The 24,696-nt window shown below is 42.2% G+C and overlaps 2 protein-coding genes and 1 long non-coding RNA gene across 4 annotated transcripts in view; 1 reads left to right on the forward strand and 2 right to left on the reverse strand.

Moving 5' to 3' along the window:
- Positions 1–603: 603 nt before the first annotated feature.
- Positions 604–9,061, reverse strand: ENSA (endosulfine alpha). Of its 2 annotated transcripts, XM_044001309.1 has the most exons (4): positions 8,845–9,053; positions 5,096–5,221; positions 3,611–3,777; positions 604–882 (listed from the first exon to the last, which is right to left on the reverse strand). In XM_044001309.1, the coding sequence occupies exons 1-4, from the start codon at positions 8,899–8,901 to the stop codon at positions 867–869; spliced, it is 366 nt and encodes a 121-aa protein (XP_043857244.1). In that variant the 5' UTR covers positions 8,902–9,053; the 3' UTR covers positions 604–866. The 2 variants fall into 2 exon arrangements, with proteins under 2 accessions (XP_043857244.1, XP_043857245.1); XM_044001310.1 differs by lacking the exon at positions 5,096–5,221 and having other exon boundaries at positions 8,845–9,061.
- A 235-nt stretch (positions 9,062–9,296) lies between these two features.
- The window catches only part of LOC122754495, a 39,431-nt gene continuing 24,031 nt past the window's right edge, over positions 9,297–24,696 (forward strand). The window contains exon 1 of the long non-coding RNA XR_006356373.1: positions 9,297–9,408. This is a non-coding gene — a long non-coding RNA (uncharacterized LOC122754495). The remainder of the gene's footprint in view (positions 9,409–24,696) is intronic.
- GOLPH3L (golgi phosphoprotein 3 like) overlaps positions 19,889–24,696 on the reverse strand; it is a 41,043-nt gene continuing 36,235 nt past the window's right edge. The window contains exon 6 of the mRNA XM_044003001.1: positions 19,889–20,469. The gene's annotated coding sequence lies outside the window, so the exon portion shown is untranslated. The remainder of the gene's footprint in view (positions 20,470–24,696) is intronic.

The following is a 24,696-nucleotide window of genomic DNA, read 5'->3' on the forward strand; positions in this document are numbered from 1 at the left end:
CACCCAGACCTTATTTAGGTGTCCTTGTTCCATGCCCATCCAAGACCCTAGACCACTTCTCCTCTGATGGTCTCTATACTCTCACTTTCTCCCCCCCTCAATAAAACACACCAGCAGCTTCAGAGGACCTCTGGGGGTTTTTTGTGGGTGTTTTTTTTTTTTTATTTCAAATACTGAAAAAGTTCCCTAGGCTCTTTGGGGCTCCCACACATTTTTGCCTCCCCCCCAAACTCACAGCCCCAGTCCCCACAGCAGCTCTACTATAAAGGGCCAACAATGCTCAAAGACAGTCAGATATATTAGAGTTATGTTTCCCAGCCTGCTTTACAAAGATGAGGAAGCTGCATCTGCAGCACTCTGATCTGGATGGACAGTCCCCTTTACCTGACACTAAATCACCCGGCACTGATGCCAGCACACCAGGCATTTTTCTGTGGAATTGGACTCATCCTTCCATCTTCAGTCCATTTTCCCTATAGCAACCCCCACACCCACCCATCACCAACCAAGGGCTACAGAAAGAGGGGAGTCAGCAATTTGTTTTTGCTCCAAGCCCCAATTCATATTACCCCATATTCCCCCACCCCCCCCACCCAACCCCTCCCTCTCAACCCCACACCAGGATTTCATAGAGATTTTTCCCAGGAGATGTTTGGAAAAATAAAACACAAAAAAAGATTCAAGGTCTTGGTGCTCAACCCGAGGGGCTCCATGCGCTGGGACACCGTCGGGCAGGGGCTTCTGCCTCTCCGGCCCGCACCCAGGCCACCTCCTGACCCCCTAGCCGCTAAGGCAAGGAGGGGCAGGAGCCAGCACAGGACCCAGGGGGGCAGCGTCTCAGGATCTGTCGGGAGCCCCGGGAAGCATCATTCAACTTGGCCACTGCGGACGAACACAGAAGAAAAAATAAAAACACTGTCAAGTAACAGGGGAAAAAGTATCCAGCCCCATATCTCTCCCCACCCAATGGTTCTGCTCCATACTTGACAACTGTTAAGCCACTTGGCTTTCTCCCCATTCCCATCCATACAGGGAAACTCTTTTATTTCTCCCAGAGCAGCAAAAGGAAAAGGAAGTGGGGAGAAGTTCCCCATCTTATTTTTCCCACAGTAGCATTCTCCTTGCCCCTCTGCAGCACCTGGGGATGCTCCAAGAAACAAAAATCATCCTTTAGACAAAGAACAAAAGCCATGTGGGGTTTCAAATCTGAGAGGTAATTTCTTGGTTCAGAGAAGGCTCTATTTCAGAGGTAGGACTCAAACCATTCAAAATGGTTAAGCTGATTGAGGAAGCAGGACTGATGGTGTGGGGACACCTGAGTAGATGATGGAAGCTGACAGTTCTGTTGTTTTGATCTTATACAAAAATGTCTTTTGGAGAGAACACAACCAAAATCCAACTTTTGATCAAGAATATTTGAACTTATTTTGAAAAAAACTTTCTTTGTTAACAAAGTTATGAAACTCCACACTGAAGAAAAGGGCAGGCAGCTAGAAAATTATTTGGTTCCCTGCTTTTGTAGTTCTGGGAAATGGACATGGAGGAGGGCAATGGAGGCCTGATTTTCCTATCTCTTCTATGTGTTCCCTAACAGCCAAACTTCATTATGATCATCAGTCCTGAGGCCTCACACTGGGCAATGAAAAGAGTAACTTGGAACGGAAAGAAATGAACAGAGAACTCAAGAAGATTGGAGATGAAAAGGACGTACAAAAATTATATATATATTTATATATATAATAATATATGCGACATATTTATGTACAAAGTGGTTGGGACAGGGGAGGCAGCTATACAGGGTGCTTAGCAATTCTCCCCTTCCACATGGGGCTTGAGACATAGGAAGAGAGCATGAGGAAATGGAGCAAGAAACACAAAAATAATTATATACATTTACAAGTGAGAGCCAGTGAAATTGTGGGTCAGGAAGACTGTGGCCCTGATCCTCCCATACCCTATCTACTCAAGTGGCAGCAAGAAATCGGACTGGCTAAGCAGGAGGGAAGTATATATACACATAGTATCTATATACACACATCATCAAGTTGATCAGTTAGTCATTCACATAAGTTGAGTGAACGGATTATCAGGATTTATATAATAAAAAGGCAAGTAGGGAACAACATTCACCCTGACCCTCTCTAATAAGTAACAGCATTGAGGCATAACCTGCTCACACAATTCTACTCAGGCCAAGGCACACTTGCTCCTCTTGACCACTTGCACCCCCTTCCCTTGACCTGTCCTCTTTCTTCCTAGTTGGGAGTCTTAACCACTAGGAAAGCGTTTTCGAGCACCTCCTATACTACCCACTTTCCTTGGTCTCCTCTAAGGGAAGATCGGCTGCTCCGTGTCTTCGGCTCTGCTGATACTCCTTGCCCTTTGAAGAGTAGGTCCTTCCATTCCTTTCCTATTCCAGCTCCCTAACAACATATGCAAAACATGGGCCTTCATGTATTTATGATGAGCAGGCTCCCACATGCCCAAGGACCATACCCTCAGCTACTTTTCAGGCCTGGAGCTAATGCAGGCTAGGAAAGAGGATGAGTCAGAGACAAGCATCCATAATTGGCTCCTCAATCATTTTCCCCCTGGTCCTGACACTGTGGGGCCTCCCCCCCCCAACCCTGTTACACCCCCCAAACTTCACTTTCAGATCTCTATGTGCAATCCTTAATGGAATCAACCTATAGCTCTGCCCTGGCTGAAACCCACATCAAGCAACTGCTGAATTGCAGAGTCTATCACTTTAAAGTCACATGATTTACAGCAAAAAAGCTTTTCAAGCAGAAACTCAGAAAGCTAGAAGCAACTAGCTAGTCCAGCGCCTGCAGTTAAAAGGAAAAGGAAAGGAATCTAAAGAGGTTAAACAACTCATTCAAGGTCACACTACTAATTAGTGGCCTAAAGGTAACAGAACTCAAGCAACGAGTGGAAGCAGGTCCTCCAAACCACACCAGCAAACTGCCACGTGAAGACAGAGCAAAGGTCAGCCTTCACTGAAAATATCTGATGGAGGAGTGGACAGGCAGGCTTTTAAAGTTTTGCACAAGTAAATGAGTTTCCTCCCTCTCTCCCTTTCTCTGATTCTCCTAACCTGCCTCAGTAAAAGAACTGTTACTAGCCCAAAGGATGCTTTCCATCCACCTGACCTTTATCCCTTGACTATAGATCACATCCACCAGGGATGCCATCCCTATCACAAAAGGATCTCTGACTCATTCCTTCCCACCTCCTCAGGGTTCAGGCAGAACAAATCCAGGATGACTCCTTTCCCCACCCAACTTATAAGAGCTAGTAAGTTATACCATCATCCAATGCCAATACCTCTTATTAAGGAGGATTTCCAAGGCTGCAGGTGATACCCTGAAAATCTTCCTTGTTAACAAAAGGTCATGAACTGAGATGAGAGCCTCTCTTCAACCCACCTTCCCCCTTCCTCAGCAGCCTCCAGCTACCAACACCAGGTCCAAAGTCATCTCTCGATTTGCTTGCTCCCTTTTGGTTAGATTACTGTGAAGATCTGAATGACTAATTGCTCAGCCCAGCCCAGCCTATAATACAGAGAAGTCCAATGGTGGAGGAGGGGGAGGGAAGGGGCACAGGTTACCCCGCAAGCTTGCTGGTGACGAGGGAGGACTTTCTCTGGGGCAGGTCCTGCGGTGTAGGGATGTGGTCGCCTGTCACCGAGTTCTTGTCTGGCCCTGCACTTGGCAGCTGTTTGTTCTTCATCTTGGCTTTGGCCATGTTGTAGTCTCCTGAGTCAAAGTACTTTTGCTAGAAGACAAGAGGTGAAAATTTAGACAAAAGTGGGGTCTAGGACTTCTGTGCTGACTCAAAACGGAAATATGCATTTTGACCTTCCTTCTAAACCCTGTTCAAAACTCACATTTACCAAGAATTTAGTATCTCAAGTTCTGATCACTACTTGCATATATATTTTGTTCATGTTGTTTATGATTCTTTATCTAAATCGTTTTCCTGTAATCACATCTCATTTTTCCACTTTACAAGCTGAATCCCTAGAGGTCAGGAACCATACTTCCTTCTTCCTCTTTATTCTATGCCATAGCACTCAAAAGAGAGCACAATCAATATTGATGAATGAACAAGGGAGTAAGGGAAGGAGCTTGACTGGTCTATTGGTCAGTCTTTGGTAGTCTCATCCATCAGCTGGAGATAAACTTAGGCCTTACAGAACAGTTGCAGAGATGAAATGAACCCCCTAGGCCAGGAAGTGAGAAGCTGAGCTAGTCTGAGGAAAATTTGATCTCTCCTCTTTCCTTTATACTTTTCCACTGCTGAAAAATGCCTTCCTTGCATTGTACTCAGCAAGGGGAGTCAAAAGTCAGCCTCCTATCACCATCTGTGACTAATACTCATGAACTAAGCTTTCCATTTTACTTACAAAAGGAAGCATCTTCTAGCTCTTTAGGCACCTTGGGAGCCAAAGAATCCCAAAAAAGTGGCTAGAAAGATAGAACCTCTCCTTCCTTAGGGGGAAATCATCCTGGATAAGATTAACAAAGGCTGGAGCTACCTCCAAGGGGCTGGAGGAGTCTTATTATTCATGGCATGAAGGGGGATTTCTATAGTAGGGATGGTGTGGCCTTCCCTTCAATAAGGCTCCGCAAGATTTAACAAGACACACCACTAAGATTCATACATATACCCATTATTCTTCAGCTGTCGAGTGGGCAAATATCCATAAAACAAATACCAAAACAACAACCTAGAAACCATTTTTAGGGAAGTCAGGGCTCATTCTCTCCCACTGTCCTCTACTCATCTAAATGAAGCCTCCTTGAACCTCTCCTTTATCAGTTTTTTTCCTCCTGGGAGGGTAAATGTGAACCGCTATCATAATAAAGTTAAGAATAACCTATTAGACTTCTTTTAAACTTCTGAGCCACCTAGGGATGCCAATCCTGATTAATCCAAAAAACAGTTTATAGTGTTGTTGGTTCCCAAAAAAGGGACAGCAAGACATCTATAGACTTCTTCCTCCTCATTTCTCCTTCACTCTCCTCCCTCTAAGCTGCTCTCACAGCCTGCAGGGCCCAAACGACAACAAAGAATAGGCAGTGCCTCATACCCCCTTCTGGAGTCTTTTCATGAGGAAGTCAGAGCCCCCAGGCTTTTGTCCCAGGCTTGGGTATTTGGCCTTTAGCTTTGCCTCCTCTGCTCTCTCTGGGAGAATACCTTCCTTCTCCTGGGTGTCCTGGGAAAATAAACAGGAACCATTTGGTTAAACTAACGACCAAGGAGCAGCTTCAGTTAATGCCCAACATTTGTGCCCACCCCCTACTCCTGTTTAAATAAATATTTCCACAAGGCCAAGACAATTCCCACCTCACCAAGGGTAAGAAAAGCTGTATTGCACACTATAACTGTTGACCAATCCCCCTGGTTTACAAGACCTAGCTAGGGAAGGGTCAATACCCAAATATAGCACTTTTAGCCATGGAGCAATGGTCATGTTAAATAGAATCAGGGACCACATGGCTCATTCCCAGCATGGAAGCTCAAAAGCCAAGGACAAACTTTGGGTGCCCCAAGATGAACAGGGCTACCTAAACTAGCAAAGAAAAGGCTAAGAAAGACAAATGGAATGGCAGGTTCTACACAGAGTTCTCTCTTATTGTCAGAAGTTTTAACTGTACAGAGACAATAAAAGTCTCACCACAAAACTCCATTCATTTCTAATCTCTCCCTTCTGCCTCATCTACAAATCTATGTAGAAAACAGAATTCGTAGGCTTTGGCCACTCCTCCTTTTCATTTACATCCATTTAGACAGTAAGCTCCTGGAGGGTGGGGGACTATTTGTTGTCTTTCTTTGTATCCCCAGTCTTTAGTACAAGGCCTGGCACACAGTAAGCATTTAATAAATGACTGTTGGTTGACTGACTTCCTGCTTCTGTCCAGGGCACCACCACATTAGCTCTGTGCCTTAATACCCATGTAACCATGAACAAGTCACAACCTCTGAGTGTCTTGTTTCCTAAATTGTAAAATGAAAAGATTAGGTTATATGACATTTAAGATCCCTTACAGCTCTGAAACTACAATCCTTTCAGTCACCCAGTCAAAATCTTGGTGTCATCCTTGCCTTCTCACCGTCTCACTGTCATCAGCTGACAGGTCTTGACCATTTTATTTCCATACCATTCCTCATATCTGTCCCCCTTTCTCTACTCACACAGCCACTATCCTAGACATGCAGAGTAGGCTGTGTGCACTGTTCCTCCAGGAAAGAGTCGATGGGAATGCTACCAAGCTTTTGCTCTATACCTACTCATGGACACCATCCTAATTCATGCCCTCACCATTTCTCACCTGCACTATGGCCGCAGCATCCTAATTGGTCTCCTTGCATCTGTTTCTCTCCTTTCCAATCAACCCTCCACCTAACCGCCAAATTTATACTTCCAAAGCACAGATATGGACACGTCACTCCCCTCTTCAGTGGCTCCCTAATGTCTGTAGGATAAAATGCAAAAGCTCCTGTTTGGCATTTAGAGTCAGCCTAGTGCTAACCTATCTTTTCAGGCCAATTACATTTGATTCTCCCAATGAGCTCTATCTTTCAGCCAAACTGACCCACCTCTTTGCTATGCCTCCTGCATGATATTCTATCTCCTCTTTCCCTGCCTGGGATGCTCTCTCTCCTCACCTCTATCTCTTAGAACCCCTAGCTTCCTTTAAGGCTCCATTAAGGGCCCCCTCCTACAAGAGGCCTTCCCTAATGCCCCAGAAGTGCCTTGGTTTCTATTATGCATGTGCTTGATATTTACTTCTCTGTGTCCTTGTTGTTCCCCCATTAGAATGGGAGCTCCTTGGGAGCAGAACTATTTCATATTTGCCTTTGTATGCCAGGGCCTACCATGGAGTTGGGTGCAGAGTATCCACTTCATTAATTAATGCTAACTGAATTGTATGTTGACTCAATTAAACACAAGAAAGAGTCCTACAGTCACTGTGCTAGGTGTTGGGGATATAGAGATAAAAATGAGCAATATCCTATTCTCAAAGGGTTTATACTTGGAGGGGGGGGGGAAGGGCAGAAACAGCTGGAGGCACCTGAGCTCAGCCTTGGAAGCAGCAAGATTAAGGAGGTCCAGGCAGGAATTAAGGCAGCTTTTACAAATGATAGGGAGAAGTAATGAGTTGAGGGGAACAGCTGGTACTTTCATTTAACTGGGTTGTGGGGGAAAGAATATAATATGTCAGCTGGAACAGACTGTGGAGTGCCTCAAATGCCAAGCAGAATTTGTATTTTATCCTAAAAGAAATAGGAGTCACTGTAGGTTTTTAACAAAGGACCCAAAAAAACCCCCAAAAAACAAGGGACCAGTTAGATTTGTGCTTTAAAAGGATTGTACAAGCAATTGTATGGAAGATGAAAGAGAGAGGTGTAGCTGGAAGCAAGGAGATCAATTAGAAGACTACTGTATTAGTTCAGGTGAGGGGTGATGAAGTCATGAACTAGGTGGTGGTCCTGGTCAGCTAAGAGAAATAGGTCAGACTTGAAAAATGCTGTTGAAATAAAACTATCAACGCCTGGCAACTGATAACCCAGTGCCTGGCACCCAGTAGGTGCTGACTGACTGGATAATGGTAGCTGGCAAGTGGCCTCGTCTGCCTTAAGATCTTCGCCTGCACAATGGGCACAAAAAGGGCTCCTTGGAATTTACTCACAATGTTTCGCTAAACAGGGACGCTCCTAACAAAGGATGACAATTTGGAAACTATGTGGAAGACTGAATGTGACTAGCAGTGTGGTACTGGGGTGCTATGTTCTTCCCCCTGCCTCTAGCTGGTCCTGGTTGGTGTCAGTGCTGGGAAGTGGGGGAAGGAAGGTCCTCTTAAGTCTCTTCTTTCTTTCTTTCAAGGCCCAGCTCGGTGCCACTTCCTCCACGATGCCTTCTCTACCAGGTGATGACTTCTCCCTGTCACGGCACTGCCTTGGCATTGCCCGCTCTCCCTCCTATCAGAGGGCATCCCTAAGAGCATGTCTCCATGCCTCCCAACCTATGTCCTATCTGTCTTCCTAGTGTCGGAGCCTAGCACATGTCAGGGGCCTTGATCAATAGGCTGCTGGATGAATTGATCTGGGGGACGATTGCCTGCCAGGTTTGTGATGACCTATTTGGCCGCAGAGTTCCATCCGAGACTGCCCAGCCCGCACCCCGCCGCGTTGGCTGGGGGGTGGGGGTGGGGAGGAGTCTCCTGCCTCTCTCTCGTCGCCCCTCGAGCCCTTAGCCCCCCTTCCATCCGGCGCCGTCTCGGTGGAGGTGGAGAACAGATTGTCTCAGTCCTCCACTAACACGAGTCTCCTACTTGTGAAAGCCTCCACCTTAAATAGACGTGACGAAGATCGCCGCCCCCACCAGCCTCGCCGACTGTTTACCGAGCGTTTGCCGGATGGTGGGCGGAGGACTAGAAGGAGCCAAAGAACGTGGGACTCCGAGACCCCGCGCGCCGGCCCGCGTCCCGGCACCACGCCGCCCCCATAACACACCAGACCTCTAAGCCCACTTCATTCACTCAGCCTCTCCCAGCACCCGCCCGGCGCCCAAGTCTGGCCAATCACAGCAAGGGTTGTCCCACTTGAGCGACAGAGCGGGCTACCAATCAGGTCGCAGTACGGTCCTGACCGACAGGCAGCCTAGCTAACCCGAGCTCAAAGCACCGGCGGCGGTGGGGCTCACCGTACACGACGAGGGAAGTGGCCAACCCGAGCGAAGCTCGGGAGCCTACCCGCCAATAGACACCGGGGGAAGGCCGTCTCTCGCCCCGACACGGTCGCCCCGTCTCGCCCCCCACCCCCCCTCCATTTCACCTGCTTCTCCTCTCCGGTCTCCTCCGAAGGGTTTTCAGCCTCCTGTTTCTGGGACATGGCAGGGCCGGGGCGACGGGAATATGGGGCGCGCGGGGCGGCAAAAGGAATAGGGAAGGGGGAGGGGAAGCGGGGAGAAGCTGCGTCTGCCTGCCCGGCTCCTGTCACTGGGGTAGCTCAGTCAAAATGGCGGCCCGCTCCCATGACGTTTGACGGCCTCTGCTCGTAGCAACCAATGGGGTTCGGGCGCCGGAGATGACGTCACGACCCACCAATAGCCGCTGGGCGAAGGTGGGCTCTCCACTGATGATGGGTAGTTCGAAAATCGAACAGAGTAAGAGGATTTGGGACGCTAACCAATAGGAAGCCTATGGAGGCGGTATCGGAGGCGGGGCTGCTGTTGCTGGGTTCTTCGTTCCTTTGGTCAGCTAGGTAGTGAGGGCAGGCCAGGAAAAATCCTCAGGGCGTTATCTCAAGTGAGGATCATCGTCTGGCTCTAATGAGCACTTTCATTTCCAGGTGGCGAGGAAGTGGGAGCTCTCGGGAAAAGCAGAAAAGGATCGGGAGGTCAGATTGGATTGCCAGTCAGGGCGGGCACAATGTGGAACCCGGGAACGTGGCGCGGAGACGGGCGAAGATGAGGGTGACGATGATGAGGGGCTGCTTTGTGTTGTGGGGCCCTTCCTTGACATCCCTCGTGGTATCCAAGGACCACGGAGTAGGATGCTCAGACACGATTATTGGCCGAATGAAGGAATAAGCGAATTCCACAGATTCGCCGAATCCGTTTTAATTGTGGCTCAGGTGGCCAAAGGCTTGTGTCTAAGCAGGGCCGTCATCAGTAACACCTCCCATTTGCATCTTGTTTTGCAAAGCATTCTTTACACCCATACGGTGAGGCAGGTGGCATGAGGATCATTTTACGGATGAGAATTATTATCATGAACGATTTAGCCAGCGTTGGCACAGAGCCTTCCAATATTCGCAAAGTGTATTGTCTCATTTGGTCCTTGAACTATAGACCTGTAAAGGGGTGGGGTGGGGGGGGCGATTTAGGATCCTCATTTGACAGGTGAGGAGAAAGGTTCAGTGGTTAAGGGGTTTGCCCAAGGTCACCTGATGATGATGATCGATGTCAGAGGAAGCAAACCCGAGAGGCATTAAACTCAAGTCCTCCTGAGGCCAGGTCCAGCTTTTATCTGGTATACCACCTAGTGAATGCTGGGAAAGGTTGAAAAGGCCTGGCTGTGGTCATACAGCCAGGACATGGTACTTGACACAAGGTCCTAAAGCAAAACCCATTCTTCTTTCTAATATATCATTCTGCCTCACAATTTCACACTGGCTCGGGTCATATGGGAAAGTTAGATATGCATGATTTATCACCATCTACATGGGGGACTGATGGGAAAATCTTGAAGAATGTAAAAACTTAGGAGGCTGGAATATAGAGGGAAGGGGACATAAGGGAGAACTTCATCTTAAAAAAGAGAATGACTGATCAATTAATGCATTGACTTTCCTCCCCCCCCCACCCCCAGCTCTCATATATATTTTAATGTTTACTTCCAGAATGTCTGGATACAATCACAGAATAGTGAAAAACATGCAGAATTTGGAGACAGATAATTGGAATGCAAAGCTCAGCTCTGTCACTTGCTATCTAATTGACCTTAGGTGAATCATTTAAATTTTCTGGGCCTTAGCTTGCAAGTTTGTGAAATGAGGGAGTTGACTAAGTGATCTCTGTTGTTGCTCAGTTGTGTATGACTCTTCATGACCCCATTTGGGGTTTTCTTGGCAGAGATACTGGAGTGGTTTGCTATTTCCTTCTCCATCTCATTTTACAGAGGAGAAACTGAGGCAAACGGGTAAGTGATTTGCCCAGGCTTATACAGCTAGTAAGTGATTTAAACTCAGAAGGTGAGTCTTCCTGACTTCAGGCCTGGCACTTTATCCACTGTGTCACCTAGCTGTCCCTAAATGATCTCTATAGCCATCCAAGTTCTAAATTTATTATCTATGACTTCATATGCTGTTGGTTCTCCCATCTTTCTAAGCCATATTTTCTTCACTCATACAACCACCACCTTCCTATATCTCACCTCTCTTAAACCTATTCTTTCTCCTTATCAAAGTTTCTAATTCCTCTACCCCTCAGTCCTTTTTTTTTTTGTTTTGTTTTGTTGTGGGGCAATGAGGGTTAAGTGACTTGCCCAGGGTCACACAGCTAGTAAGTGTCAAGTGTCTGAGGCCAGATTTGAACTCAGGTACTCCTGAATCCAGGGCCAGTGCTTTATCCACTCTGCCACCTAGCTGCCCCCCTCTCCCTCCACTCCTTTCTTAAACCACTCTCCTGCTCTGACTTCACTTTCATCCTTCTCCATTCTTTTTTTCCCTTCTCCATTCTTGATCCTACAGTTAGCCAATTTCACCTTGACACTGTCTTTTCCTCTTGAATCCCTTGCCCCTATATCCTGTTGTTGCTCATCTATTGCCAAACCTCAGTTGATTACTCTCACTGTCCACAGTTCCAGCTTCTACTCACAGAACTAGCTGCCAAGATGATTTTTCTAAATCATTAGTTTGACCTTGTCAATGCTTAAGGAGCTCCAGTGGCTTCCTGTTAACTCCAAGATTGACTTAAACTGTTTGGCATTTAGAGCTCTTCATAATCTGGTCATTTCCTGTTTTCTCACTCATATTACACTTTAAAATAACCAAGTTACAGATGAATCGCTACTCTGCATTGATAGAGGGAGTATGGGAAAACCCTTCTCCTGGGAGTTATTCACACTGACAGGTCCACAACAAAATCAATAGATGATTATGACGACAACTACAAAGCAGGAAGCAACAACAGAGGAAGTAAGCCTGAAGTTGGGAGAATTTTGTTGAGGAAACTCAAAAGTTCAAATTGGAATTCTTTCAAGATGGAACTTTGACTTCAGTATTTACCTCCATAAATCTAGTTCCTGGGTGATTGTGGTTGAAAGGCTCTTCTTATCAGTTGGCTTATACAAAGAACCAGATGAATGAATTCATATCAAAGTGTTCTGGCTTCTGGGAGAAAAAAACCCCAAAAAACACTCTGTATGCCAGCTTAATAACTTCTTCTTTTGGCTTTGTCAGGGTTTTTTTGGGGGGGGCGGGGCAATGAGGTTAAGTGACTTGCCCAGGGTCACACAGCTAGTAAATGTCAAGTGTCTGAGGCTGGATTTGAACTCAGGTCCTCCTGAATCCAGGGCTGGTGCTTTATCTGCTGTGCCACTTAGCTGCCTGGGCTTTGTCAGTTTTAAGATGATAGGGGCTTGAGGGGAGAAGTTTTACCCCTTTAAACCGTTCTGGCAAGAAACTTCAAAGGATTGGAGAAAGACCATTCCAGAATGATGAGTCTCCACTTTGGAGCCTATGGCAGCACAAGAACAGTTAGAGCTCAAAACAGAAAGTATGGCCTTGGCAGAAAAAAATCAGAACCAGTCTTCCTCTGAACCAGGTCATATTTAAAGTTAAAAGGATTGTTACATAAACTATCAACACCCTACTTTTTTTTTTTTTTAGTGAGGCAATTGGGGTTAAGTGACTTGCCTAGGGTCACACAGCTAGTTAAGTGTTAAGTGTCTGAGGTCGCATTTGAACTCAGGTACTCCTGACTTCAGGGCCGGTGCTCTATCCACTGCACCATCTAGCTGCCCCACCCTACTTGTTTTTTAAAGTCAGACTCTGTAAAAACTGAAGTCTGGTGGCAAGATTACATAACTCTCATCTGGGTATGACACTGGATTGAATTTTGCTCTAATTTATATACCACAGTATAAGTAAAAATTAGACATGATGCAAAATGTTATTATGTAATAAAATTATATTTTTATAGAAAAGGCAGAAATGAGTGGATCATATGCTTTTCTCAGTCATCCAAAATTAAGGAATCAATCACCAAATGTTTATTAAAAGCTTATCATGTGCCAGGCAATGCCAGGCATTGGGGACATAGAGACAAAACATGAAACAGTTCTCAGGAGCTTCCATTCTCTCAGGGAAAGAATGTCTACCCATATAAAAATACAGAAAATAGTACAAGGTGTTTTGGGGGAGGGGGAGCACTAGCAACCAGGGAAAATCAGGAAGGGTACCTAGCTGTGGTGCTTGAGCTGAGCTTTGAAGGCTGCTAAGGAATCTGAAAGGTGGAGCTGAGGAGACAGCTCATTCTAGGATGGGGGACAGTCTGTGTAAAGGCAGAGTAAAGATGAAGGATGGAATGGCATGCTTGAGGGCCAGCTGGAAAACCAGTTTGGCCAAACTGTAGGGCCCAACCCAAAGGGAGACTAATGTAGAGCACAGGTGTCAAACTTGAGGCCCTCCAAACTCCTGAGTGAGGCCTGAACCAGATTAAAATGCAGTGGGGACAAGGCTAATGAAAAAGATAAAACTGTAATAAAACACAGACAATGTGAATTTGTGATTTTCTAGGTCAGCATGCAGCCTCCAGTGATGTAGAGTCAACTTGCAAAGACAGGCTGGAGCTAGGTTGTGATGGGCTTCAAATGTCAAACTGGAGTTTGGAGTTGATGCTAAAGGCAACAGGGAACCAGTGGATTAGTGAAGCAGGAGAGTGGCAGCTATGCAGAGGGTGGATGGAGAGGGGAACAGACCAGTGAGGAGGCTATTAGGAAAGTCCAGGTGAGAGTTGATGAGGCCTGACCTAGGATGATGACTGTGTGAGTGGAAGGAGAGAAGCAAAAGCCTGAGATGATGTGGAGGTGGAATCAAGTGGACTTGGCAGCTGAATGGATATGTGGGTGAGGAACCATAAGGAGTCAAGAATAATGCCAAGATTGTAAGTCTCTGTGACTGGGAGGATGATGGTGTCCTCAAGAGAAATGGGGAAATAAGGCGTTGAGCAATCAGATATAGGTTATACATGTACAATTATGTAAAACATCTCCATATTTGTCATTTTGTATAAGAAGGCTCAGATAAAAAAAAAGTGAAAAACAGCAAAAACAGTCTGGGTTCAATCAATATCAGTTTTCTTTGGAGGCAGATAGTGTGCTTCATCATTAGTTTTTTGGTATTGTCTTGGATCATTGTATTGCTGAGAATAATAACTAAATCACTCACATTTCTTCATGTAACAATATTGCTGTTATCTTGTAAAATGTTCACTTCACCATATGTCAGTTCGTGTAAGTCTTTCCAGGTTTTTCTGAAATCATCCTGCTTGTCATTTCTTAAAGCCCAATAATATTCCATTACAATCATTTACCATAGCTTGTTTACAACTGGCATCCCTTTGATTGATTTAGATTCTTAGCCACCACAAAAAGAGCTGCTATAAATATTCTGGTTGGATCAGTTCACAACTCTACCAACAGTGGATTAGCATCTCAGTTTTTCCCCATCCCATCCATCATCTGAAATTTTCCTTTTCTATCATATTAGCCACTCTGATCAGTGTGAGGTTGTATGTCGCTCAGAGTTGTTTTAATTTGCATTTCTTTGGTCGGTAGTGATTTAGAACATTTTTTCATATGACTATAGATAGCTTTGATTTCTTTGTCTAAAAACTGCCTTTTCATATCCTTTGGCCATTTATCACTTGAGGAATGACTTATATTTTTATAAATTTGACTCAGTTTTCTATATATTTGAGAAATGAGGCCTTTATCAGTGATACTTGTTGCAAAAAATCTTTCCCAGTGTTCTGCTTTCCTTATAATTTCAGTTGCATTGGTTTTGTTTGTGTAAAAGCTTTTCAATTTTATATAATAATTATCTATCTTACAGCAATATTGTTTGATGAAGAACTGTGAACTATTTTCAGCAATACATTGATCCAAGACAATTCCAAAGGACTAATGATGAAATATACTACCTCCAAAGAAAGAAGTGATATTGAATGAATAGACTGAAGCATGCTATTTTTCATGTTCTTTCATTTTTTCCTTTATTCAAGTTTTCTTGTACAACATGACTAATATGTTAATGTTTTACATAATTGCACATGTATAACCCATATCTGGTTGCTTATCACCTCAGGGAGAGGGAGGGATAAAATTTGGAACTCAAAACTATTATTTCAAAAAAACATATTTGTGTCATAAGAGGAATTTGGTAGGACTCCTTAACTTATTTTTAAAAACAATTTTGATAGTATTGGGATTAATAACCTTTTTGTTTTATTTTATTTTATTTGCAGGGCAATGAGGGTTAAGTGACTCACCCAGGGTCACACAGCTAGTAAATGTCAAGTGTCTGAAGCTGGATTTGAACTCAGGTCCTCCTGAATCTGGGGCCAGTGTTTTATCCACTGCGCCACCTAGCTGCACCCAGGATTAATAATTTCTTAAATTCACCTGTGAATCCATCTGATCTTGGGAATTTTTTAGGGAGTTCATTGATGGTTGTTCAGTTTCTTTTTCTAAGATAGTGTTCTTTAAGTATTTTATTTCCTCTTCTGTTAACGTGGGCAGTTTTTATTTTTGTAAATATTCAACCATTTTACTGGCAGATAATTAGGCAAAGTAACTCCAAATAATTGCTTTAATTTCATCTTCTCTGGTGGTGAATTCACCCTTTTCATTTTTGATACTAGCAATTTGGTTTTCTTCTTTTTTCAAAATCAAATTTATCAATAGTTTATCTATTTTATTGATTTTTTTCATAAACATGTCTAATTTTGTCCAAATAGGTCTTTCTCTCTTTTGGGGTCCATCTGACTTTCATTTTGTTTTGTTTTTGGGTTTTTTTGCAGGGCAATGAGGGTTAAATGACTTGTCCAGGGTCACATAGCTAGTGTGAGGACCAAATCTAATATATGGAAAGTTAATTGGGTGACTCACCAAACTATTGGGGTCCTAGAAATAATGAGGGACCTCTAGGTTCAAAGCTCCCTCCCCTCCAAACTGTCCTTTTAGTTATTTCTCCCAGGCCAATAAGAAAGGAGCCTTATAGCTTCTTTTCCACAAAAGGATCAGATTTTATTACTTGGGAACTAATTAAACAACAAAGGTGAAATTAATAAAAATCAAAGATAAGGAAGTAGGGAAAAATAAATACAGATAAATTCTCCTAGCTCTAACCTAAGTCTACACAATCCCCAAATGAGTCAGCTAAAACTCCAATAATTTTTACCACACTACTAAGTGTCAAGTGTCTGAGGCTGGATTTGAATTCAGGTCTTCTTGAATCCAGGGCTAGTGCTTTATCCACTGTGCCACCTAGCTGCCCCCTAAACAGGTCTAATTTTATTTATCAGTTCAATAATTTTCTTTCAATTTTATTAATCTTTCTGATTTTCAGAATTTACAATTTGGTATTTAATTTGTTCTTTTTATACTTTTTTTAATTGCATGCTCAATTCATTAATCTGTTCTTTTTCTCATTTATTGATGTGCACATTTAGAGATATACATTTTCTCCTAAGTACTGCTTTGGTTGCATCCCACAAACTTTTTTTTTTTCAGGGCAATTGGGGTTAAGGGACTTGCCCAGGGTCACACAGCTAGTAAGTGTTAAGTGTCTGACCCAGATTTGAACTCAGGTCCTTCTGAATCCAGGGCTGGGGCTCTATCCACTGTGCCACCTAGCTGCCCCATTTTTGTTTGTTTGTTTGTTTGCACAAACTTTTTAAAGTTGTAATTCTCTTAACTGAAATTATTGTTTCTATGATTTGTTCTTTGATACTCCTATTCTTTAGGATTAGTTAGTTTCCAATTAGCTTTTAATCTATGCTTCTGTGGTCTTTTATTGCATGTAATTTTTATTGCATTATTGTATGAAAAGGGTGCATTTAATTCTGCTTTTTTGCATCTGGTGGTGAGGTTTTTATGCCCTAATACACGGTTAATTTTTGTGAAGGTGCTATGTCCAGGTGAGAAAAAGGTAAATTCCTTTCTATTCCAATTCAGTTTTCTCTAGAGGCCTTTCATATCTAACTTTTCTAAGACTATTCATTTCCTTAACTTATTTTATGGTTAGATTTATCTATCTCTGAGGGGAAAGTTGAGGTCCCCCCTAGTATAATTTCACTATTTGTTTCCTCCTATAATTCATTTATCTTTTACTTTAAGAACTTAGATGGGAGACAGCTAGGTGGCACAGTGAATAAAGCACAGCCCCTGAATTCAGGAGGACCTGAGTTTAAATCTGGCCTCAGACACTTGACAGTTACTAGCTGTGTGACCCTGGGCAAGTCACTCAACACTCATTGCCCCACCAAAACAAAACAAAAAAACTTACATGCTATGACATTTGGTGCATTATGTGTTTAGTACTGATATTAGTTCATCGTCTATGGTTCCTTTTATTTTTGGGGTGACAATGAGGGTTGTGACTTGCCCAGGGTCACACAGCTAAAAGTGTCAAGTGTTTGAGGCCAGATTTGAACTCAGGTCCTCCTGAATCCAGGGCAGGTGCTTTATCCACTGCACCACCTAGCTGCCCCCCTATGGTTCCTTTTAGCAAGATGTAGTTTCCCTGCTTATTCCTTTTAATTAGATCAATTTTTGCTTTTGTCTCATCTGAGATGATTGCTGCCCCTGTCTTTTCTGAAGCACTGGCCTTCATCCAAGGCCAGGTGAAACAAAATAGGTCTATTCCAGTCCCTTATTTCAATTCTGTTCAACATACTGTTGGGAGCCTGGTATTTAATCCTTTCTACTATTGCTGCTATTTTATGGGTGAAATTCATCCCTTTCATTCACAGATTTGCCTCACAAAAAAAAAAAAAAAAGAAAAAAAACTATATTACAATGCTCTTTTGCTTCTGCATATTGTGTAATTAATTTGATTCCCTGATCAACCTCTTTTTTTTTTTTAGCAGGGCAATGGGGGTTAATTGACTTGCCCAGGGTCACACAGCTGGTAAGTGTCAAGTGTCTGAGGTCGGATTTGAACTCAGGTACTCCTGAATCCAGGGCCGGTGCTTTATCCACTGTGCCACCTAGCCGCCCCCTGATCAACCTATTTCTTACTCAGTACCAAAGCATTTTGATGATTAGTTTTTTTTAGTATAGTTTGAAATCTGGTATTACCAGGCCCCCTTCCTTCCCACTTTTTTTTTTTTTTAGTGAGGCAATTGGGGTTAAGTGACTTGTCCAGGGTCACACAGCTAGTAAGTGTTAAGTGTCTGAGGCTGGATTTGAACTCAGGTACTCCTGACTCCAGGGCCGGTGCTCTATCCACTGCGCCATCTAGCTGCCCCTTTCCCACTTAAAAAAAAAAAATTAATTCCCTTGATATTCATGACCTTTTGTTCTTACAGATGAATTTTGTCATTTTTTTCTAGCTCCCTAATCTTTTTGTAATTTGGTTTGACCTTCCCATGAGCAATTAGTATTCCTCCAATTATTTGGATGTTTTTTATTTGTGTAAAGAATCTTTTGTAATTGTATTCATATAGTTTCAAATACTTGGCAATAGGACTCTTAAATATTTTATACTATCTGTAGTTATTTCAAATGGAATTTTTCTTTACTGTTGTGTTTTGTTTGTAATATACAGAAATACTGATGATTTGTATGTATTTTATATCCCATGACTTTGCTGAAGCTGTCAATTGTTCCAATTCATTTTTAGTTGACTTTCTAGGGTTCTCTAAAGAAACCATATCACTTGCAAAAAAAAAAAAAAAGAGGGAGAGAGAAATTTGTTTCCTCCTTGCCTATACTTATTCAATTTCTTTCTTTTTTTGTTTTGTTTTTGGGTGAGGTAATGAGGGTTAAGTGACTTGCCCAGGGTCATACAGCTGGTAAGTGTCAAGTGTCAAGTCTGGATTTGAACTCAGGTACTCCTGACTCCAGGGCCAGTGCTCTATCCACTGCGCCACCTAGCTGCCCCTGAGGTTATAATTTATACTCCTGCCTGTTTTTACTGCAGCTAAAGTATGACAGATTCTGCTCCATCTCTGTATTTTAACTTTATGCATCTTTCTATATCAAGAATAAAAAAGATTTATGTATCTTTCTGTATCAAATGTAAAAAACTCACAAAACCAGTTAGATCTGCTTTCTAATCCATTCTACTATTTTCTGTTTTACGGGTGAGTTTATCCCATTCACATTGACTGTTCTGACTCTAGGTGATTTTTCTTGGCCCCTCCCCCACCAAGAGACTGTTTTGCTTCTGATTAATTCCTCCTTTAATCTTAACTCTCTCTTATTCCCTTAACCCCTTTTGCCTCTATTTCTCTGTGGGGTGAAATATGTTTCTGTATTTATCTATGTGTATATGTGTTTAGGTGCACGTTTGTATATTTTTCCTTTGACTAGTTTAGATGAATAAGCCTCCCCACTCCCTCCTTCTATAAATTTCTACTTTCACAACTTCTTCATATAGGAAAAAATTCCCCATTTTTCTTCTCCCTTCCCCACTATCTTAGGGTATTCCACTTTTTCCTATTCTTTCCATTCTTCTTTTAAGACAATCAACATGAGAATTGCTCCCAGGCCTTCTGTAAAATTAGACTACCTCTTTGACTCTTCATGATGAGAGTACTGAGGGGTTACATCCATCATCTCCCCAGTAAGAATGAAAACAGTTTAACCTTGTTTAGTTCCTTATGACTGAATGTTTATATTTATCTTTTTATGGTTCTCTTGACTCCTCTGTTTGTATGTCAGATTTTCTACTTAGTTCTGGTCTTTTCAGTAGGAGTGTTTGGAAGTCCTTTTTCATAAAAGCTCCATTTTCCTCCATGTAGGATTATGCTTAAGTTTTTCTGGGTATTCTTGATTGTAAGCTTATATCCTTTGAAATATTGTATTCCAAGCTCTCTGCTCCCTTATCTTGCTGGCTGCTAAATTATGTATAATCCTAACTGTGAATCCTATATACTCGAATTCTTTCTTTTTGGATGTTTGCAGTATTTTTTCTTTGACTTTGGAGCTTTGGACTTGACTATAATATTCTGAGGAGTGTTAATTTTCTTTTTTTTTTTTGCGGGGCAATGAGGGTTAAGTGACTTGCCCAGGGTCATACAGCTGGTGTCAAGTGTCTGAGGCTGGATTTTAACTCAGGTCTTCCTGAATTCAGGGCCAATGCTTTATCCACTGCGCCACCTAACTGCCCTATTTCTTCTTCTTCCTTTTTTTAAGGGAGGTAGCTGGTAGATTATTTCAATTTCTACTTTTCCTTCTGTTTCTAAGAGATTTGGGGTGGTTTTCTTTTATGATGTCTGTTTGATTATGGCTTTCAAGTAATTCAATGATTTTTAAATGATCTGTTTTCCAGGTCTGTTGTTTTGCTTTGAGATACCTCATATTTTCTTCTGTTTTTCCAGTCTTTTGACTTTGTTTTAATATTTCTTGATGTTTCATTTGGTTAATTCCAATATTCAGGGAGTTATTTTCTTGGATACAATTTTTAACCTCTTGTTCCAGGTTGTTAAATCTCTTTTCCATAGTTCTCATTTGGTATTTAAAATAATTTTTAGCTCCTTTTCTAAAATCTTCTAGGAATTCTCATTGGTCTTGGGTCCAAGTTACATTTTCTTTGGGGTTTTGCTTGCAGACATTGTTGAATTATTCTTTTCTTCTGGGTTTTGTTCTGAGCTTCTTTCTTGCCATCATAGTAAGAGATTATTGGTTACCTTAGAGTGGTGTTTCAGTTGAGTGGTGAATTTGCAGACTGTAGGCAAGAGAGATAAGGAAGTGGAAGCAAGGAATATAGATCACAAAATATTCCTGTAGTATTTTATTTGTACCTAATGCACATGATGTGCATTATTTTGCATTATAATTTAGTGAGCGATCTTATCAGAATTGCCTATTTTTCTTAGCACTTACCACACAGCTCTGTACATAGAAGACATTTTAAAAAAATGCTTGTTGAATTCAAAGTTGAAAGGTAACAGACTCAACTCTCCAGAGGAGAAAAGTGAGGTTGAGATCACAGAGGGGATAAGATTTGTATTTCACTTTAGCAACCACTTCCTGAGACCATAAAACAGGGAAGGTACTATTGTACAATGGAAAAATTGTTAGATTTTTGACACAGGGGACCCTGGATGCAATTATTGACTTTACCATTTGGTTTGTGACCTTTGGCAGGTCAAAATCTCCATAAGACTCAGTTTTCTCACCTGTACACAATGAAGTGACTGAACCAGAGGGGGAAAAGCATTAGAGAAAATATTTGAATAAAAGTCAAAATATGAGAAACAGAAGTGATCTTGTTATTGAAGTACACTATACAATACCTGGACAGAAAGAAGAAATAAAAAAACCCAGGTATGGATTGACATACACCCTGAGAATTTGGGAGAGCTGATTTAAAAAGGTTCAGAGGAAAAATATGTAGAATTATTTACTAAAATTCTACATGGTATATTAGCCCAAGATAGATGACAGAAGCTCAAAAATGAAAATCTGGACACAAAGGGAAACATTACAATGAGAAGAAAAAGAGGACTTGTCAGAAGAGACTAATGTGAATGCACAGTAACTCAGTAATCAACCTATATTTTAAAAACAAATGTAAAGATGATGAAGACAAAGCCTGGTAACAGACAATAGATATAAATTCTTGGCATGATCCTGTGATCATGCGGGGGCAGCTAGGTGGCTCAGTGGATAGAGCACCGGCCCTGGATTCAGGAGTACCTGAGTTCAAATCCGGCCTCAGACACTTAACACTTACTAGCTGTGTGACCCTGGGCAAGTCACTTAACCCCAATTGTCTCACTAAAAAAAAAAATTAAAAAAAAGAAAAAAGAAAATGGTAGGAATGCAACAATTCAGAATGTGTTTAAGCTGACAAAGTTAAGGCCAATGATGAGGGTTTAAAAAAAAACTATCTTGGGAAAAATATATTAGGAAGCATCTAGTTGGTGCAGTGGATAGAGCACTGGGCTTGGAGTCAGGAAGATCTGAGTTCAAATCTAGCCTTGGACACTTACTAGCAGAGTAACCCTGGACAAGCCAATTAACCTCTGCCTACCTCAGTTTCCTCATCTTCCAGGGTTGTTGTGAGGATAAAATGAGATATTTGCAAAACATTTTGTAAGCTTTAAAGTGCTACATAAATACATAAATGATGTGATAATGATTGGAAAAAGATTAAAGGAGAGGACATTTGCTTTTGATGGATAGAACGACAACAGAAGCAAAATAGCTGTTCAATTCTTATTTTGTTGTCTTCTCTGCCAAAGAGAATTACCTCTGCCCTGGAAATGAAAGAAAAATGGCTAACAAGGAATTGATAACTAAAGATAAGTTAAGAGATAGTTTTGAGAGCATACAGTTTCCTTTGATGAATTCAAGTTACCTAGGCCAGCTGAACATTTGAAAGATCATGGAAAACAGGAGACGTAAAAAGACTGGAGAAGGACAAATGTTCCAATTTTCCCATCCCAAAAGGGGGTGGTGGTGGTTATGTTATAGGCTAGTCATTTTTACTTTAATTTCTGGAAAAATTCTAGAATGAATCATTAAAGATATAGTTGACAAGGGAATGGTGTAGATTGACATGCACAAAGGAAAATGGTAATTATAAAGAGGCATCAACAATTCATGCCAGGCAAAACTCATTTTCTTTTCTATTTTTATAGTTATTAAACTGGTAGACAAGGTGAACATTGTACATATGCTTTCATACCTAGATTTTAGCAGAGCTAGGAGTAAGCATCTTATACTAGTATTGTAGAGAAGATGGAGAGATGTAGCCTAGAAAGGAATACAGTTGGATGGATTCAGACATGGCTGGAGAAACAGGCTCAGAGAGTAGCTGGTTCAATGGACAGCCTCAGTGCTTGGCTCCGTACTGTTTGACATTTATCAGTAACTTGAATAAAGACACAGATGGCACACTCATCAGATTTGTAAATGACACAAAATTGGGAGAGAGAGCTACAAGAGTGAATGCCAGAATCAGGAGGGAAAAAAAATCCTGAAGACAGGTTATAACATTGATTGGGTTTAATCTGATATGAAATTTAATATGGACAAATGTGGAGAGTCTTAAGACTTGTGTGCCAAAGTCAAGTTCCTAAGTGCAAGGTGGGGGAGGCATATTTAGACAACAGTGACTATGAAAAGGACTCGGCATTTTAGAAGACTACAAACTCCATCTGAGTCAGCAGTATGAGGTGGCAGCCAAAAAAGCTCATGTGATCTTGGGTTGTATTAAGGAAGGTAGAGTTTCCAGAAACAGGGTCCTGATAATCCCACCACTCTCTCCTCTGGCCAGACTTCTTCTAGAGAATTGTCCAGTTCTGAGCACTGCTGTCTAGAAAGGATGTTAATAAGCTGCCAAGTACCCAGAGAAGGGCAAGCTGTATAATAAAGGGTGCTGAGCCCACCTCAAATGAGGATAAGTTGAAGGAACTGGCTAAACATCACTACAGCATTTTCACAGGATCATGCCAAGGTCTTACAATCATCCTCCATTACTTGGCTTTGCCCCCATCTTATGTACATTTATTTATGTTGTTTTTTTGTGGGGCAATGAGTGTTAAGTGATTTGTCCACGGTCACACAGCTAGTAAGTGTTAAGTGTCTGAGGCTGGATTTGAACTCAGGTCCTGCTGAATCCAGGACCAGTGCTTTATCCACTGTGTCACCTAGCTGCCTCCTTGTACATTTATTTTTAAAATCTAAGTTGATTACTGAGTTCCTGTACATTTACATTACTCTTCTGACAAGTTGTCCTATTCCTTCTCAATGTAGTTGTTTCCCTTTGTATCTTCAGATTTTTGTTCTTGAGCATGTCATTATAATTGTGTTCCAATATCTTAAGGGCTGTCAAGTGGAGTAGGGATTAGGTTTGTTCAGTTTGACCCCAGAAAGTAGAGCCAGTAGCAGTGAGTATAAGTTGCAAAGAGGCAATTTAATGCCAGGGGAAAACTTGCTAACAATTAGAGCAATCCAAAAGTGTAATGAGATGATATTTGTAAAAAATGCCTAACACATAGTTAGCACTATATTAATGCTTAACCCCACCCCCACCCCCCATGGTCTGGGATAATGCTTCCGGACTTAAAAGGATCCATAAGATAATTAGGGTTGGAATTTTAACCCTGCAGATTGCAGCCCATTCCATATACTCTCATTTTGTGTAACTTTCCTCTGCCTTTCCATAAATCCTCTATGGTGACTACCCAACATGCTGAGAACCTTATAATTTTCTTGACATTATGTAGATGTATCAATGGAATGAAGGATGTCAATTCTCATCCCATGACTTGCCCTCATTTTTTTCAGTCATATACCTCTCCAACATCCTTGACACCCTTCTCTAGCACAATTCTTCCCAAGCTAGGACAGCAACATTGTGAAAGTTCACTAGTTTCCAGTCACCCTTCTATAATAGGTTAAGCATATAAAGTTAAGGGGTGGGATGACAGTACTCCACACCTAACACAAGAGTCACCAGTGCCCTCTGATGGCTAGGCTGAGAATACCAAACAGAAGCCTACCCAGTTCTGCTAACTGGTTTATTTCCACATCCAGGAACTAAAACTCTCCATCCTGGCTCCTCTTAAAGAGTTGCCCAAGGGATTTGAAGGATATCTTCCAACTTGCTTCCTCTAACCTTTGGATGAATGCATTAAAATGCAAACATGTCACCTGGGAGAAGTACTACATGAAGACATTACCAACTATTGAAGCTTCACCTTGCATTAATCAGACTAGTAATCCAGTCACTTAAGAGCATGGGGATGTGTGACTATCTCTCCTCATCATTCTCGTTACTTTCCCTTCCTCAAATACCCCTGCTAGCCAATGTCTTAATTTAATTTATTTTTTTAGTGAGGCAATTGGGGTTAAGTGACTTGCCCAGGGTCACACAGCTAGTAAGTGTTAAGTGTCTGAGGCCGTATTTGAACTCAGGTCCTCCTGACTCCAGGGCCAGTGC

This window comes from Dromiciops gliroides, chromosome 4 (assembly GCF_019393635.1).
Source record: "Dromiciops gliroides isolate mDroGli1 chromosome 4, mDroGli1.pri, whole genome shotgun sequence".
Lineage (NCBI taxonomy): Eukaryota > Metazoa > Chordata > Mammalia > Microbiotheria > Microbiotheriidae > Dromiciops > Dromiciops gliroides.

What these genes read in the sequence shown, in the direction of transcription:
- ENSA (XM_044001309.1), bottom strand. Translation starts at nt 8,901, where the DNA reads ATGTCCCAGAAACAGGAGGCTGAAAACCCTTCGGAGGAGACCGGAGAG. An exon ending in AGACCGGAGAGGAGAAGCAG is followed by an intron (nt 5,222 to 8,844) that starts GTGAAATGGAGG and finishes TTATTTTCCCAG; the next exon opens with GACACCCAGGAGAAGGAAGG. An exon ending in TGAAAAGACTCCAGAAGGGG is followed by an intron (nt 3,778 to 5,095) that starts GTATGAGGCACT and finishes CTTGTCTTCTAG; the next exon opens with CAAAAGTACTTTGACTCAGG.